Genomic DNA, 15,483 nt, shown 5'->3' with positions numbered 1-15,483 from the left:
TTTTTTTTTTTTGACAGGCAGAGTGGATAGTGAGAGAGAGAGAGAGACAGAGAGAAAGGTCTTCCTTTTTGTCGTTGGTTCACCCTCCAATGGCCGCTGCGGCCGGCACATCGCGCTGATCCGAAGCCAGGAGCCAGGTGCTTCTCCTGGTCTCCCATGCGGATGCAGGGCCCAAGCACTTGGGCCATCCTCCACTGCCTTCCTGGGCCATAGCAGAGAGCTGGCCTGGAAGAGGGGCAACTGGGATAGAATCCGGCGCCCCAACCGGGACTAGAACCCGGTGTGCCAGTGCCGCAAGGCGGAGGATTAGCCTGTTAAGTCACAGCGCCGGCCACAAAGATTTTCTCTTGTGTTTTCTTTCAGAAAATATTTCTAAAAATAATATTTGGTTTTACAATTTGGTGTATTTTGAGTTACTTTTTTTAACTTTTATTTAATAAATATAAATTTCCAAAGTACAGTTTATGGATTACAATGGCTTTTCCCCCCCCATAACTTCCCTCCCACCCGCAACCCTCCCATTTCCCGCTCCCTCTCCCATTCCATTCACATGAAGATTCATTTTCAATTATCTTTATATACAGAAGATCAATTTAGTATATATTAAGTAAAGATTTCATCAGTTTGCACCCACACAGAACATAAAGTGTAAAATACTGTTTGAGTACTAGTTATAGCATTACTTCACATTGGACAACACATTAAGGACAGAGATTCTACATGAAGAATAAGTGCACAGTGACTCCTGTTGTTGACTTAACAAATTGATACTCTTGTTTATGGCGTCAGTAATCTCCCTAGGCTCTAGTCATGAGTTGCCAAGGCTATGGAAGCCTTTTGAGTTCACCGACTCTTATCATATTCAGACAAGGTCATAGTCAAAGTGGAAGTCCTCTCCTCCTTTCAGAGAAAGGTACCTCCTTCTTTGATGGCCCCATTCTTTCCACTGGGATCTTACTCGCAGAGATCTTTCATTTAGGTTTTGTTGTTGTTGTTGTTGTTTTGCCAGAGTGTCTTGGCTTTCCATGCTTAGAATACTCTTATGGGCTCTTCAGCCAGATCTGAATGCCTTAAGGGCTGATTCTGAGGCCAGAGTGCTATTTAGGACATCTGCCATTCTATGAGTCTGCTGTGTATCCCGCTTCCCATGTTGGATTGTTCCTCCCTTTTTATATCTATCAGTTAGTATTAGCAGACACTAGTCTTGTTTGTGTGATCCCTTTGACTCTTAGACCTATCAGCATGATCAATTGTGAACTGAAATTGATCACTTGGACTAGTGAGATGGCATTGGTACATGCCACCTTGATGGGGTTGTATTGGAATCCCCTGGCACATTTCTAACTCCACCATTTGGGGCAAGTCAGCTTGAGCATGTCCCAAAGTTTTGAGTTACTTTTTATGGTGTGAGGTATGGATTGATGTTCATTTTTTTTTTAAGATTTATTTTATTTATTGGAAAGACAGAGTTACAGAGAGAGGTAGAGAGAGAGAAAGGTCTTCCATCCACTGGTTCACTCCCCAAATGGCGGCAACAGCCAGAGCTGCGCCCATCCGAAGCCAGGAGCCAGGAGTCTCTTCCGGGTCTCCCACATGGGTGCAGAGTCCAAGGACTTGCGCCATCTTCTACTGTTTCCCAGGCCATAGCAGAGAGCTGGATTAGAAGAGAGTAGCTGGGAATAGAACCAGCACCCATATGGGATGCCGACACTTCAGGCCAGGGCGTTAACCTGCTGCGCCACAGCGCCGGTCCCAGTGTTCATGTTTTTGCACTGAATTGCCTTTGTACATTTACTGAAAATCAACTGACCACATATATGTGGGTGGGTCTATTTTTAGTCTCTTAATTCTCATTCCTGGGCCTATTTCTCTGTCTTTGCACAATGTTTTTTATAGTAACAACCATAAACATGAACTACCTCTGACAGCTCTGTGTAAGGAAATGTGGGTGGATCACCAAATTTGATGCCTATGATAATCTCATGAGGTAGGAATCCTATCTCGTTTCTCAGATGAGGAGGCAGAGGCCCAGATTAGAGAAGTCATTTGTGACTATAGTCAGTCAGTGGCAGAATTATGATTTGAATCAGGTCTATCCAATTCCAAGGTCTGTTACTAACCACTCTGAAGTCACAGACAGGTTCATGTCCTGACCTTGAAATCCGTGAGTAGATCACCTTGCCTGACAAAGCAAGCCTGCAGATGTGATTGAGGACTTTACCCTGGGGAGATGGTTGGGCCCCTCCCTGCGTGGTGTGATCACAAGAGGCTTCGTGGGAGGGAGGCACGAGGATCAAAGTCAAGGAAGAAGACCTGACCAGGATAGCAGAGATCAAACAGACAGAAAGCTGAGAAGGTGGCACCTGTGGCTTTGAAGATGGGGGAAGGGGCCAGAGTCAATGAATCCAGTGGCCTCTGGAAGCTGGGAAAGGGTGGACATGGATTCTCAGAGTGTCCAGAATGGACCACGATGGACACCTCACCTTTAGTCCTATGAAAGTAATTGCAGACTCCTGATTTCTAGAACTCCTAGATAAAAAAAAAAATCTGCATTGTTTAAGCCTCAAAATATGTGGGATTTTAAAATGCAGCATTAAGCAAAGATTTGTGATTTTTTTTTTTTTTTTTTACTTTTTGACAGGCAGAGTGGACAGTGAAAGAGAGACAGACAGAGAGAGACAGAGAGAAAGGTCTTCCTTTTGCCGTTGGTTCACCCTCCAATGGCCGCCGCGGCTGACGCGCTGCGGCCAGCGCACCGCGCTGTTCTGAAGGCAGGAGCCAGTTGCTTATCCTGGTCTCCCATGGGGTGCAGAACCCAAGCACTTGGGCCATCCTCCACTGCACTCCCTGGCCACAGCAGAGAGCTGACCTGGAAGAGGGGCAACCGGGACAGAATCCGGCTCCCCGACCGGGACTAGAACCTGGTGCGCCAGCGCTGCTAGGCGGAGGATTAACCTGTTGAGCCACGGTGCCGGCCGTGATAATTTTTTTTACAGCAGCAACAGATAATTACTGCACCCACTGATACTCTAATTTTCTTACTAGTCAATTCATTTAGCCAAGAAATTGTTAATAAGAATCTACTATGTGAGGAACATAGTGCTAGTGGCCAGGTTATCCAATAGGAGAACAGACATTAAAGAAACAAACACCCATAAACACATATGCACAAAATGTGATAAGGGCTATTTAGGAGAAAACAGGATGAGAGACAGAACTAAAGAAGGTGGTAGTAGCAGTGGTATGTTTAGAGAGGAAGAACAAAGAACGTGACTCATTCAGTAAATCCATCAACAGATGTTTATGCAGTGTGTGTGTGTGTGTGTGTGTAAGAGATGGACAGAAGGAAGGAGGGAGAGTGACCATGAGTATAGGTGTAAACTATCGATCTTCAAGACTCATGAATTTCACACCTGAGAATTCACTTGCTGGAAGGTCTTTGTAACCCCCAATCCTTACTGGCAGCAGTTTCCTGGCCATCAGTGAACATGCTTAGAGAATGAAGTGTGAGTTGCCCAATGTGCCTGAGCCCAGCTGAGGCCAAATAAGAGGATGCTCTACCCTTCTGATGCACTCTCAGCCTGAAACAGCATCCTTGTGGGGGCCTATTCATTGTCACCCTTTTGTGCTTTATAGTGGTGATTTGTCTTCTTGAAACAGCCCCCAAGCATGGTGCTGAAGTGCTAAGCCTACTGTTCTTGAGTGCAAGAGGGTTGTTATGTGTCTTCTGGAAAAAATTAGGGGTGTTAGATAAGCTTCATTAAAGCATGAGTTAAGGTGCTATTGGTCACCAGCTCAGTTGTTTTTTTTTTTTTTTTAAGATTGATTAATTTATTTGAAAAGCAGAGAAGAGAGATCAATCTTCCATCCACTGGTTCACTCCCCAAATGGCTGCAACAGCCGTGGCTGGGCCAAGCCAAAACTAGAGGTCTGGAATTCTATCCAGGTCTCCTGCCTGGGTGCAGAGACCCAAGGAATTGGAGCATATTCCACTGCTTTCTCAGGTGCATTGGCAGGGAGCTGCATTAGAAGTGGAGCAGTTGGGACTCAAACTGGCTCTATATTGCAGGTGGCGGCTTAACCACTGTGCCACAATGCTGGCCCCATGAGTCCAATGTTAGTGAGTCAACAGTAGATATTAAATAAGGAGTCTTTATGCAGAAGTACACATAAAAGAAGGTTTTATAATGACTGGTTGATGAAAATATTGTGATCAGAGGCTTGCAGGAACCTAACCCTGGGTTTTCTCTAGCATCCATAGTTCAGTGTTGGCTAATTCAATATTCAAAGCAACTTTGTAGAAGATCCATGAATAATGAGCACTGAGGTACTTTACCTTCAGAATTTGTACTGCGATGAAGATAATTGAATAGAACAATAGATGACACAGAGGTGAAGGAAACTCTTGAGGAGGTGGGATTGGAGTCCAGATTTCAATAATAAAGAGATAGATCTACAAGATCTTTCCAGGCATCAGGAACAGCAACAGCAAAGATCCCGAGGCAGGAATATCTTTGGAATGTTCTATGCTAAGCAAGACTTATGGGTTATAAATAGGCAGAGGGAGAGAAAGAGCAGACATTCAGAGAAGGCAGAGCCAGGACCACTGTGAGGAGTTCACAATGGCAAAGAAAGGCCATGAGGAAGTTAGGCAGGAAAGAGATGCTTTCATGCTGCTCTGTGTGGAATGGATTGAAGGAGGCCGAGTGCAAGCCATGGTATCAGTTAGAAGGCTTAGGGATGAATGTAAATGAGGGAGGGATTAAGGTAGCAGGTGCACATGGGTTTGAGATCTAATTTAGAGGTAGAATTGATGGGAGTTGGGGTGGTTTGAATAGGGGTGGGGCAGTATTGAGGAGGTCAGAAATCAAGGATGAAACCCAGGTTTCTGAGTGGGGCATTCACTAATTCAATATTTATTGAGCAGTGTTCCCTGCTGCAGGCACTATGCTGGGTGATAACAGGGCTGATTGCTGTTGGCACGTGCCACACTTCCATCCCTTCTACCATACCAGCATGACCCATCACCATGTCTCTCCTGCATGGCTGCAATAGCTTTCGAATGTCTCCCACTTCTGTCCTGGCCCTTTCGGTTCTCAACAGAGCAGCCAGGGTGACTCTTTAAAAAATATAAATCATATGGCTTCACCCTTCTGTAAATACCACAAGTTTTCCCCCACCCTATATGATTAGAAACCAAAATCTTCATCTAAGATATCAATTCTGATACTGGCACTGTTGTAGCATGTTAAGCTGCGGTCTGCAGCACCAGCACCACATATGGATGCCATGGGTGCCTGTTTGTGTCCTGGCTGCTCCACTTCCAATCCAGCTCCCTGCTAATGTGCCTGGAAAGTAGGAGAGGATGGCCCCAAATCCTTGGGACCCTGTACCCATGTGGGAGACACAGAAGAAGCTCCTGGCTCCTGGCTTTGGGCCTGGCCCAGCCCTGGCTCTTGCAACCATTTGGAGAGTGAACTAGCAGGTGGAAGAGCTCTATTTCTCCCTCTCTCTCTATAATTCTGACTTTCAAATAAATAAAATAAATATTTTTTAAAAAGATATCAACTCCTAAGAGAGGGTCCTCCTCTAAAACCCCCTAAAAATAAGTCCTGTTGTAATAAGGTTATTTAACCTTTGAAAGATAGAATGATATTAGCTTGATGCTCTAAATTCATTAGCCTGAAAATCAACCCCTTTCCCTGAAATAGTGGAATCTTAACACAAAGTACAGATAAATATTGCCTGTGAGCCAGAGTTTGAAAAATACTTTGATAAAAGTAATAAATTTCAGACTGACAACAATTTATCACTACAAAATGTTTTTTCCATAATCATACAATGGATCTTTAGGAGACTGTTTAGTTCAAGTCTGTTTCTCAGTTTGAAATTCTTCTGGGCTGGCATTATGAAAAAGTATGTTAAGCTGTTGGCCTGTGACACTGACATCCTGTATCAGAGATGGTCTGACCTGGCTGCTCTCTTTCCAATCTAGCTCCCTGCTAATGTTCCTGGGAAGGCAGTGAAGAATGGCCCAAGTGCTTGACTTCGTACCACCACTCAGGAGACCTGGATGGAGTTCCAGGCTCTTGGCTTCAGCCTTGTCCAGCCCGGGCCATTGTGGTCATTTGGAGAGTGAATCAGCCAATGGAAGATTTCTCACTCTCTCTCTCTGCCTTTCAAATAAACAAATAAATTTTCAAAAACAAAAGAAATACTCTTTTCTACTCTTCTTTTTCATCATTTCTTTAAAATCTGTCCTTTCTGGCCGGCGCTGCGGCTCACTAGGCTAATCCTCCGCCTTGCGGCGCCGGCACACCGGGTTCTAGTCCCGGTCAGGGCACCGATCCTGTCCCGGTTGCCCCTCTTCCAGGCCAGCTCTCTGCTGTGGCCAGGGAAGGCAGTGGAGGATGGCCCAAGTCCTTGGGCCCTGCACCCCATGGGAGACCAGGAGAAGCACCTGGCTCCTGCCATCGGATCGGCGCGGTGCGCCGGCCGCAGCGCGCCAACCGCAGCGGCCATTGGAGGGTGAACCAACGGCAAAAAGGAAGACCTTTCTCTCTGTCTCTCTCTCTCACTGTCCACTCTGCCTGTCAAAAAATAAATAAATAAATAAAATCTGTCCTTTCTAAATGACATGGTGTGATTTTAGCCATAGTATTTTTGATTGATCACTTCAATTTGAAGTATTCTTGCTTGCTTATTGTACATTAAAATGTCATAGAACTAGAGTTGTAAATTTTAAATTGTGCTTCCACTTACCCACGTTCTCCATATTTATTGGCTCCTCTTCTTCATGAACTAGAATATAATGAAATGATATCAAACTTACATTTTTGAATCAAGTATTTATCTCTAAGTATATTATATTTTAGCAAACCTCAACACACAAAACATAAATACAAATATGCAACGAAGAATTAAACTATCTCAGGAAGAATTAAGTAGAGAAAATATGAACAACTGACTTTCTCACAGTTATCTGTTAGCAATGTATGTGCTATGGCATTCATTATGTGGAATTTGATATTGAAATAAATCAGAAGTGAAATTAAAGCCCATATATTTAACTTATTTAAAATATTTCATTTTATTTGATATATAAACCCATGATCACTTAGCCTGCTAATTTTTGTCCAAAAAAACCCCACTGAATGAAAACTAATCCTACCAGGTAAGACTTGCTTGCGTCGTTTGCCTCTTAACTTTTTTTTGCCACTTGGGCTCTTTGCTCGTGGAGTTTTTGGAGCCATGATTCTGACTTAGGCTGCGTAAAGAGGTAATATCATTAGTAAACTCTGGTTTAGTTTCAGATAGTAAACATTGTCACTTAGTAAACATAAGAATATGTATTGCCAATAGAATGAGTGTTCTGGGACGGAAGGTTCACTGGGACAAGCAGCTCCCTGAGAAGACCTCATCGTTCCACTGGGCTGATGCACAAGCTGGGGTGATCTGCCAGCGTGTCAGCCTTCAGCCAAGGCCCCGCTGCAGAAGCATGATGGAAGACTGGAGGTCCCACTCCAGGCCTTTGCTGAGCTCCCCAACAGGTGCTTACAGCCCACTGGGAGAGACAGACCCATAAGGAAAACACACACACACATACACACACATATACATGAGTTTTACATTAACATAATTCAAATCGTGCTTATGTCTTAGCATGTGAACATGTAACCACTAAAGCCCCATTTCTGCTGTCAGAGAATGTTTCTGAAAGACATCTGTGGACCTGTTCATCAACTTTGACAGGATATAGAGCACTGGTCAAGATCATCACTATGACCTCAAATTCTTGTCATCTCCAAGAGGGTCACGCGTGAATTGAATAGTGTCAGCAGCAAGTTTTAAAGACAGATTCTACTATTGACCGGCTGAATTATCCTGAGCAAATGACTGCCTTCTCCAAATCTCTGTTTATTCCTTTGTTTAATGTGAATAAGAATAACATCCACCTCATAAGGTCGTTGTGAGGACGTCATGGAATTGCTTCATCAGCATCAACTCCATCACCTCAGACTGCTTATCTCAGTTACTCTATTAATTACCTCAGATCGGGGAAAACATATGATATCTGTCTTTGGGGAACTGGCTTATTTCACTAAGTATAATGGTTTCCAGTACAATGTAATGTATTGGAGTGAAACAGATATTTTGAGATTTGATGATTGTTTCTAGCCCTTGTCTCTTTCGTTGAGGAACAGTATTTTGGTTTTTCTTTTCCTTCATACTATTTATTGAACTCTTTTACTTAGTGTAGGGTTAACTATACAATAATTAAGTAAACTGAAAATAGATTTTTGTAAAAATTAAGAGTGGGAGTGAGAGAGGGAGGAGAAGGAAGGGTTGGAGTGTGAGCGGGAGAGAGGTTGGGGAGGGGGGGAAGTGTTGTCACTAATTCCTAAATCTGTATCTATGAAATACATGAAACTTGTATAACTTAAGTAAAATTTTAAAAAAAGTTAAAAAACAAAAAAGGGAAGTAACAGTTGGGAACAATTATATAATGTACCACTAGGGGGCTAGGCCTCATACAAAGATCTTTCACTCTGAATGAGGTGGGAGCTATTGGATGGTTTGGAGTTCAGAAGTAACTTTACTTCGCTTGATTCACTTTTTCTTTTTTAACTTGATAGGCAGAGAGAGAGGGAGGGAGGGAGGGAGGGAGGGAGGTTGGTTGGTTCAGGGAGGGAGAGATATCTCTAATCTACTGGTTCATGCCTCAAATCTCAAATTCCTCAACATCCCTCTGGGTGCAATTTCTAGGAACTAAGAATGAAATCCGAATGTCCCAAGTGGGTGGCAGGAAGGCAATGACTTGAGCCAGTTGGAGTCAGGAGCAGAGCTGGGAACCTAAGTAAGGTACTCTGATCTGGGATACAGGCCTCTCAACCTCTAGGACAAGTGTTCACTAACTCACACTTTAAGGGTCAGTATGTGTTGAGCAAAGATTGCATTAAGGAAGAGGCTATAGCAGGGAATCCAATCAAGAAACGTTCAGTAACCCATGGGGGAGATGGTGGTCGCCTAGGTTGGGGAGGTAAGAGTGGGATGGAGAAAGTGATGGGATTCTTGGTGTATGAGGGTATTTCAAAAAGTTTATGGAAATGGAATAAAATTATGTTTATTTTGATGTAAAAGCATTTGAAAGCCATGTGTATGAGTAGTTTTCAAAACGTTTATGAAAATGCATATTATGAAAAACTGTATCTGGGGCCAAAACTTTGGCACAGCAGGTAAAGCCACTGCCTGCAGTGCTGGCATCCCATATGGGCGCTGGTTTGAGTTTTGGCTGCTCCACTTCTGATCCAGCCCTCTGCTATGGCCTGGGAAAGCAGTGGAAGATGGCTCAAATCTTTGGGCCCCTGAACCCACATGGGAGTTCTGGAAGAAGACCCTGGCTTCGGATTGGCCCAGCTCCAGCCACTGTGGCCATATGGGGAGAGAACCAGCGGATGGAAGACCTCTTTCTCTTTCTCTCTACCTTAGCCTCTGTAATTCCGCTTTGCAAATACATAAAATCTTAAAAAAAAAACTGTATCATTAATTTCTTTTTTTTGTAGGAAAATAAAGACTTCTTTTTAATTATATTTTTTTCTTGAATTTTTTGAAGTACCCTCATATTTTATAAGTACTAGGCTTGTTGATGATATGGAAGTAGGACCTGAGAGAAAGGAAGGGATGAAGGATGACTTCAATGAAGTCTGTGTAAGGAACTGAAAGCATGGGTAATCATTTACTGAAATAGGAATCCCATGGGAGGAGCAGGTTTAAAAGGAAACGTCTGAAGCTAGGTCTCAATCTGAACTGTAAACTCTGTGAGATAGATATTGTGTTTTCTGTCCCATTGCTGTAACATCCATAGTTGTACAGTGGATATACATGGAGTGAATGACTCCTTGGTCTCCCTTTCTCTCTGTCAATCTCAGTCCATGATAGTCCAGCTGGAACAAAAGGTTTTCGCCTGATGGCCTGTGGAATAACTAGTATGCAAGCTGTATTAGTATGCTATTGCTATGTCACAATATAGTAACTTAAAATAATTTTAAGGAAGAGTTACTATCTTCCATCTATGTAGTTCAGAAGTCTGACATGGGTCTCACTGGGCTAAAATCGAGCAGTCAAGCAGGGTTATGTTCCTTCCTTTCTGGGGCTCTAAGGAAGAAGCTGATCCCTGCTTGTTTTTTTATTTAAGATTTTTATTTATTTGTTTGATAGGTAGAGTTACAGAGAGAGAGAAGGAGAGACAGAGACAAAGGTCTTCCATTCACTGGTTTACTCCCCAAATGGCGGCAACAGCCAGAGCTGGGCGCAATCCAAAGCCAAGAGCCAGGAGTCTCCTCTGGGTCTCCCATGTGAGTGCAGGGGCCCAAGCACTCGGGCCATCTTCTACTGCTTTTCCAGGTCATAAGAAGAGAGCTGGATGGAGAGGAGCAGCTGGGACACAAACCGGGATCCATAAAGGATGGTCTGGCACCACAGGCCTACTATGCCACAGTGCCAACCCGGCTCCCTGCCTTTTCCAGTCTCTAGGGGCCACTAGCATTTCTTGGCTTGGAGCCCCTTTGTGTATCTTCACAGCCAGCAAGGATGGTCCAAGTCCTTCCACACAGGATGCTCTGATCTTCTTTCTCCCTCTTCTACTTTCAGGGGCCCATGTGATTACAGTAGACCTACCATACAATCCAGGATCATTTCCTATTTTTATTTATTTATTTGAAAGGCAAAGTGACACAGAGAGCGAGAGCAACAGAGAGCTGCAAATTTACTCCCCAAATACCCACAACAGCTGGGGCTGGGCTACACTGAAACCAGGAAGCTAGAACTGCATCCAAGCCTCCTCGGGTGGAGGGCGCCAAATACTTAAGCCACCTTCCATTGCTTTCCCAGGGGCATTAACAGAAAACTAGATAGGAAGCAGAGTAGTCAGATCTAGAACCCGCACTCCAAAATGGGATGCAGGGGTCCCACACGGTATCCTTGATCTGCGAAAATACAACACCTGCCCTCATCTCCAAGTTTCAGTGTCAGTTGATTAGCAACCTTAGTTTCATCTGTGACCTTAATACCTCTCTGCCAATGCACTGTAATATATCCACACTTCCCAGGGATGAGGATGGGTTCCTAGTATTAGGCTTGTATAAAGGTTTTGGCTTAACACAATTATCCCTCAAAATAGTCAAAGTAAATATGCATTCAGTTCTTTTCAAATACTGCTATTAAATGATCTGAGAGTAATTTAGTAGAATTTCTGATTTTCGGGGGAATCAAAGACAAATTTCCAATGGAAAGTTAGGGGAAAAACTAGAACACACAGAAAATGCATGCTGCATTTACTACTTTCATAAACACTAATTAACTTCTGTGTCTAAAGTATTGACCATTGACTGAGGGTAAAGAAAGACCAGGTTGTTCTCATTGGCCTTTAGAGATTTCTAAGCTCTCTTAATTAAAAAGCATAGCATCTAAGTTGCTAGGCATCATAGGTAGAAAAATTTATTAGCTGAGGTCAGATTGGATAAGTTAAAACAGAAAGAAAATTATTACTTTGAGAGTAGCCACCTTATATTGTATTTGTGTTTGAGGCAAAGCTTAGTAGTTTATAGTAAATTTCAAGTAATAACCCTACTACTATAGTCAAAGATAAAAGCCACCACAGTGAAAAAGCAAAGAGGAAACCAATGAGTATCTCCACCAGCTCAAAAAACAAGAATAAGACAACATGACACCTGAAAAAGAACACAACACTTCAATACTAGATTGTGAAAATGATGAGACTGAAGAAATGCAGAAACAGAATTCAAAAAACTGATTATAGTATTACTTAGAAGTAACCAGAAGCAAATGCACGAACTAATGAAATCCATACATGAAATGAAAGAAAATTTCACCCACAAAATTGAGATCTTAAGAGAAATCAAAATGAAATCTTAGAAATGAAGAAATTCCAATAGCATAAATTTAAAAATGCAGTGGAAAAGCCTTAACAACAGAATTGGTGAAGCAGAAGAAAGAATATCCAACTTAGAAGACAAAGCACAAGAAATTATGCAGTCAAACAAACACAAGAAGAAATTAGGAAACTAAAAGCACTGTTGGGAATCTACAGGATACTATCAGACCACCCAACATATTGGTTTTAGGAGTCCCCTGATGGCCTGGAAAGAGTGAAAGAATTAAAGGCCTTTTAAATGAAATAATAACAGAAAATTTCCCCAATTTGGGGACAGAAAGGAACATCCAAGTACAAGAAGCAATTAGAACTCCTCATAGACATGACCAGAAAAGATCTTCACACGACACATTTTTTGAAAGGCTAAGTTGCAGAGAGAGAGAGAGAGAGAGGTCTTCCTTCCACTGGCTCACTCCCCAAATGGCTGCAATGGCTGGAGCGGAGCCGATCTGAAGCCAGGAGCCAGGAGCTTCTTCTAGGTCTCCCACGTGGGTGCAGGGGCCCAAAGACTTGGGCCATCTTCTACTGCTTTCCCCAGGCCATAGCAGAGAGCTGGATCAGAAGAGGAGCAGCTAGGGACTCAACTGGCACCCATATGAGATGATGGCACTGCAGGCAGCGGCTTTACCCACTATACCACAGTGCCGGCCCTGACAACCATGTTTGAAATGTTTCCCTGCTCCATACTTATCTCTGCTTCTTCCCAAGATCAGATATTTACTCATGTAAGCAGCTGCTACCCTAGCACTTCTTCCTCTGTAACATCCCCTGAATTTCAAGCCCTGTTCTCTCAGCCTCCTCTGGTTCAGCCTTTGACGTGTCATCCTAGCTCAGAGCTCACAAGCTACCATGTGTTATGACCCCTTTGGCAGCCTTGTGAAGCTCATTCATTGAATAAAAACATGGGATTATAAGGGAGACAGATTTTATTGAAATATGGTTAATAACATTTTCTAAAAATGATATATTAATTCACATGCTTCTTTGTTAACACATTAAATAGCAAGACCTAGCTAATTCTAAGACCTAGCTAATTCTAATAGCTGGCTTAATTCTGTACATTTCAATCGGCAGTTAGTAAAAATAAGCATGCAGTTTTAAAAATTCACAGATTCCCTTCACCTCACTCTCTGACCTAGATCGTGGAACACTTAACTGGCCTCCCTGCCACTGCGCTAACCGGAACACTCTCCCACAGGGCCAGTCTTTGGAACTCTTCCCAGAATGCAGATCTGATCAAACTACTTCCTTACATAATGACTTTTGTGGCTTCCTACTTTCCACCATAGTGTTTGCCCCCAGTAACACAGAAGTAGAGTTCACCTGAAATGCAAATTTTCTGGACTCACTTTGGTTCGGCAGGTCTGAGGTGAACCTGAAACCCTGCATTTTAAAAAGCACCAGCTGTTAGGCAGTCTTGCACTACTGGCCTGCAGACCGGAATTGGCAAAACAGGACAGAGTCCCGGCTTGCAAGTATGGCCTTCAACACCTTTCATGGTCTGCTTTACCACACCCACCTTTCCAGTTCTACTGAAGCTTCATAGGGCTACTGTCCATTCTCAAAGAGTCCAGCACTTCCCCTTCCAATCTGGAGAATCTCCTTTCCTCCTACCTCTCCTGCCCCACACCACACTTGCTTCTCTTTGCTTGCTTAAATCTTACTCTTCTTTCAAGGTGCAACTCCAATACGACCTTCTCTCTAAAGCTCCCCTCACTTCCTCACTCAAGCTGAACTGATCTTTTTCTCCCTGGCAAGTTCCAATCACAATGTGTATAGTTAATCAGGCCAGGGCTCTTCGAGAGCTGCCCGAAACATTGCTGTAAATTTATTCAACATTCAGCATACCCTGCAGATGGGAGAGAAAGTGTTGAGCAGCAAATTAACTAAAGACTCAAGGAATATGACGAATCCCTTACTCTGTGTTCTTCCTGTTCCCACATTCATCTTTCTCATGTTTTGCAAAAGCCCTTTATTCTTTTTAAAAAAATGTTTAATTATTTTTATTTATTTCAAAGCGGGGGGGGGGAGGGGAGAGAAAGAGAGAGCGAGAGCAAGAGAGAAAGAGAGAAAGAAATGCTATCTTCCATCCTTCCATCCATTGGGTCACTCCCCAGATAGCTGCACGGCCAGGGCTGGACCAAGCTGAAGCCAGAAGCTGGAATTCTATGAGGGTCTCCCACATGGGTGGCAGGGACCTACATACTTGAGCCATCACGTGCCGCCTCCTAGAGTGCACATTAGCAGGAAGTTGGATTGGAACCCGGTACTCCCATCTGGATGCAAAGTGTCCCAAGTGGTGGTTTATTTTCCTGTGTCTGGCTCCAGCCCTTTCTTTACAGTCCTGAAGTCATCTCTTTATTTCAGTCTATACAGACCTTATCTTCTTTGACAACCTGTACTGATGATACCCCGGATCATGCCACTTTTACATATATTCATCCATTCATGAATTACCAAGCTTCAACCATGTGCTAGCAACGTGATAGACATGTACCACCTCGGAACAATACACAGTACCATTCTCAAATTTCTAAAATGCCGTTTCCTTGACTGTGCCCTGGTTGGTTTTGTCTCTCTGACTAGGCTGGAAGCTTTTGAAAGCAGGGAAAGTAGTTTTAAAAATTATTTATTTATGGGGCTGGCACTGTGCGTAGCTGGTAAAGCCGTTGCCTGCAGTGTCGGCATCCCATATAGGCACTGGTTCAAGTCCCAGCTACTCCACTTCCGATCCAGCTCTCTGCTATGGCCTGGGAAAGCAGCAGAAAATGGCCCAAGCCCTGCGCCCCTGCGCCCATGTGAGAGACCTGGAAGAAGTGCCTGGCTCCTGGCTTTGGATCAGCGCAGCTCTGGCCATTTTGGCCATCTGGGGAGTGAACCAGCAGAAGGAGGACCTCTCTCTCTCTCTCTCTCTCTCTTTCTCTCTCTGCCTCTCCTTCTCTCTCTGTGTAACTCTGACCTTAAAATAAATAAATAAATCTTTTTAAAAATTATTTATTTATTCATTTTATCTTCACTGCAACGGGCTCATTGAGGGTTCCAAGGCCTTTGAAAGAGGCAGTAAAGCTGTTTCCCACACCGCCTTTCCCATTCACTTTCCCTTACCTGGTAATGATAAATTGCAATACCCAGGAGAAAACTCCTTCGAGAGCAGGAGATGAGCGTCTGACTCTCCTCAGAAAAACAAACCGCCCAACTGCACAAACCGCAGTTCTCCGCGGCTGTTGCTAGGACTCCACCGTTGCTAAGAGAAAAGAGCGAAGCCTCTGCTGAGATTGACAAAGCATCCTCACCAATACAGGGACCGCTCCCGGGACGCCACTTTCAGAGCAGGCTTTTGATTGGTTACCATGATGTGACATCATCCAGCGGGACTCGCGCGACAGGCTGTTTCCAACCTGCGAGGGAAGTTTTGCGTTTTGCCGCCTGAGTGTTTTGTGGTGGTGGCGGGTCTGACCTCAGGCTAACAGGCTCGGCCCCTGCGTCGCTCCCACCGCAACCTTACCTCCTTCCGGAGTGTGGTCCGAATT

General features: G+C 43.8%; 1 protein-coding gene across 1 annotated transcript in view; it reads right to left on the bottom strand.

Moving 5' to 3' along the window:
- Positions 1-15,142, bottom strand: part of DNAI3 (dynein axonemal intermediate chain 3) — a 76,024-nt gene extending 60,882 nt beyond the window's left edge. Inside the window, exons 1-3 of the mRNA XM_062193423.1 lie at positions 15,059-15,142; positions 7,172-7,267; positions 6,763-6,801 (exon numbers count right to left, since the gene is read on the bottom strand). Coding sequence (XP_062049407.1) covers positions 6,763-6,801; positions 7,172-7,253 — 121 coding nt within the window. The 5' untranslated portion in view covers positions 7,254-7,267; positions 15,059-15,142. The remainder of the gene's footprint in view (positions 1-6,762; positions 6,802-7,171; positions 7,268-15,058) is intronic.
- Positions 15,143-15,483: the final 341 nt, after the last annotated feature.

This window comes from Lepus europaeus, chromosome 5, assembly GCF_033115175.1.
Source record: "Lepus europaeus isolate LE1 chromosome 5, mLepTim1.pri, whole genome shotgun sequence".
Taxonomy (NCBI): domain Eukaryota; kingdom Metazoa; phylum Chordata; class Mammalia; order Lagomorpha; family Leporidae; genus Lepus; species Lepus europaeus.
The sequence above is the reverse complement of the archived record's forward strand: the minus strand, read 5'-3'. Positions and strand labels throughout refer to the sequence as shown.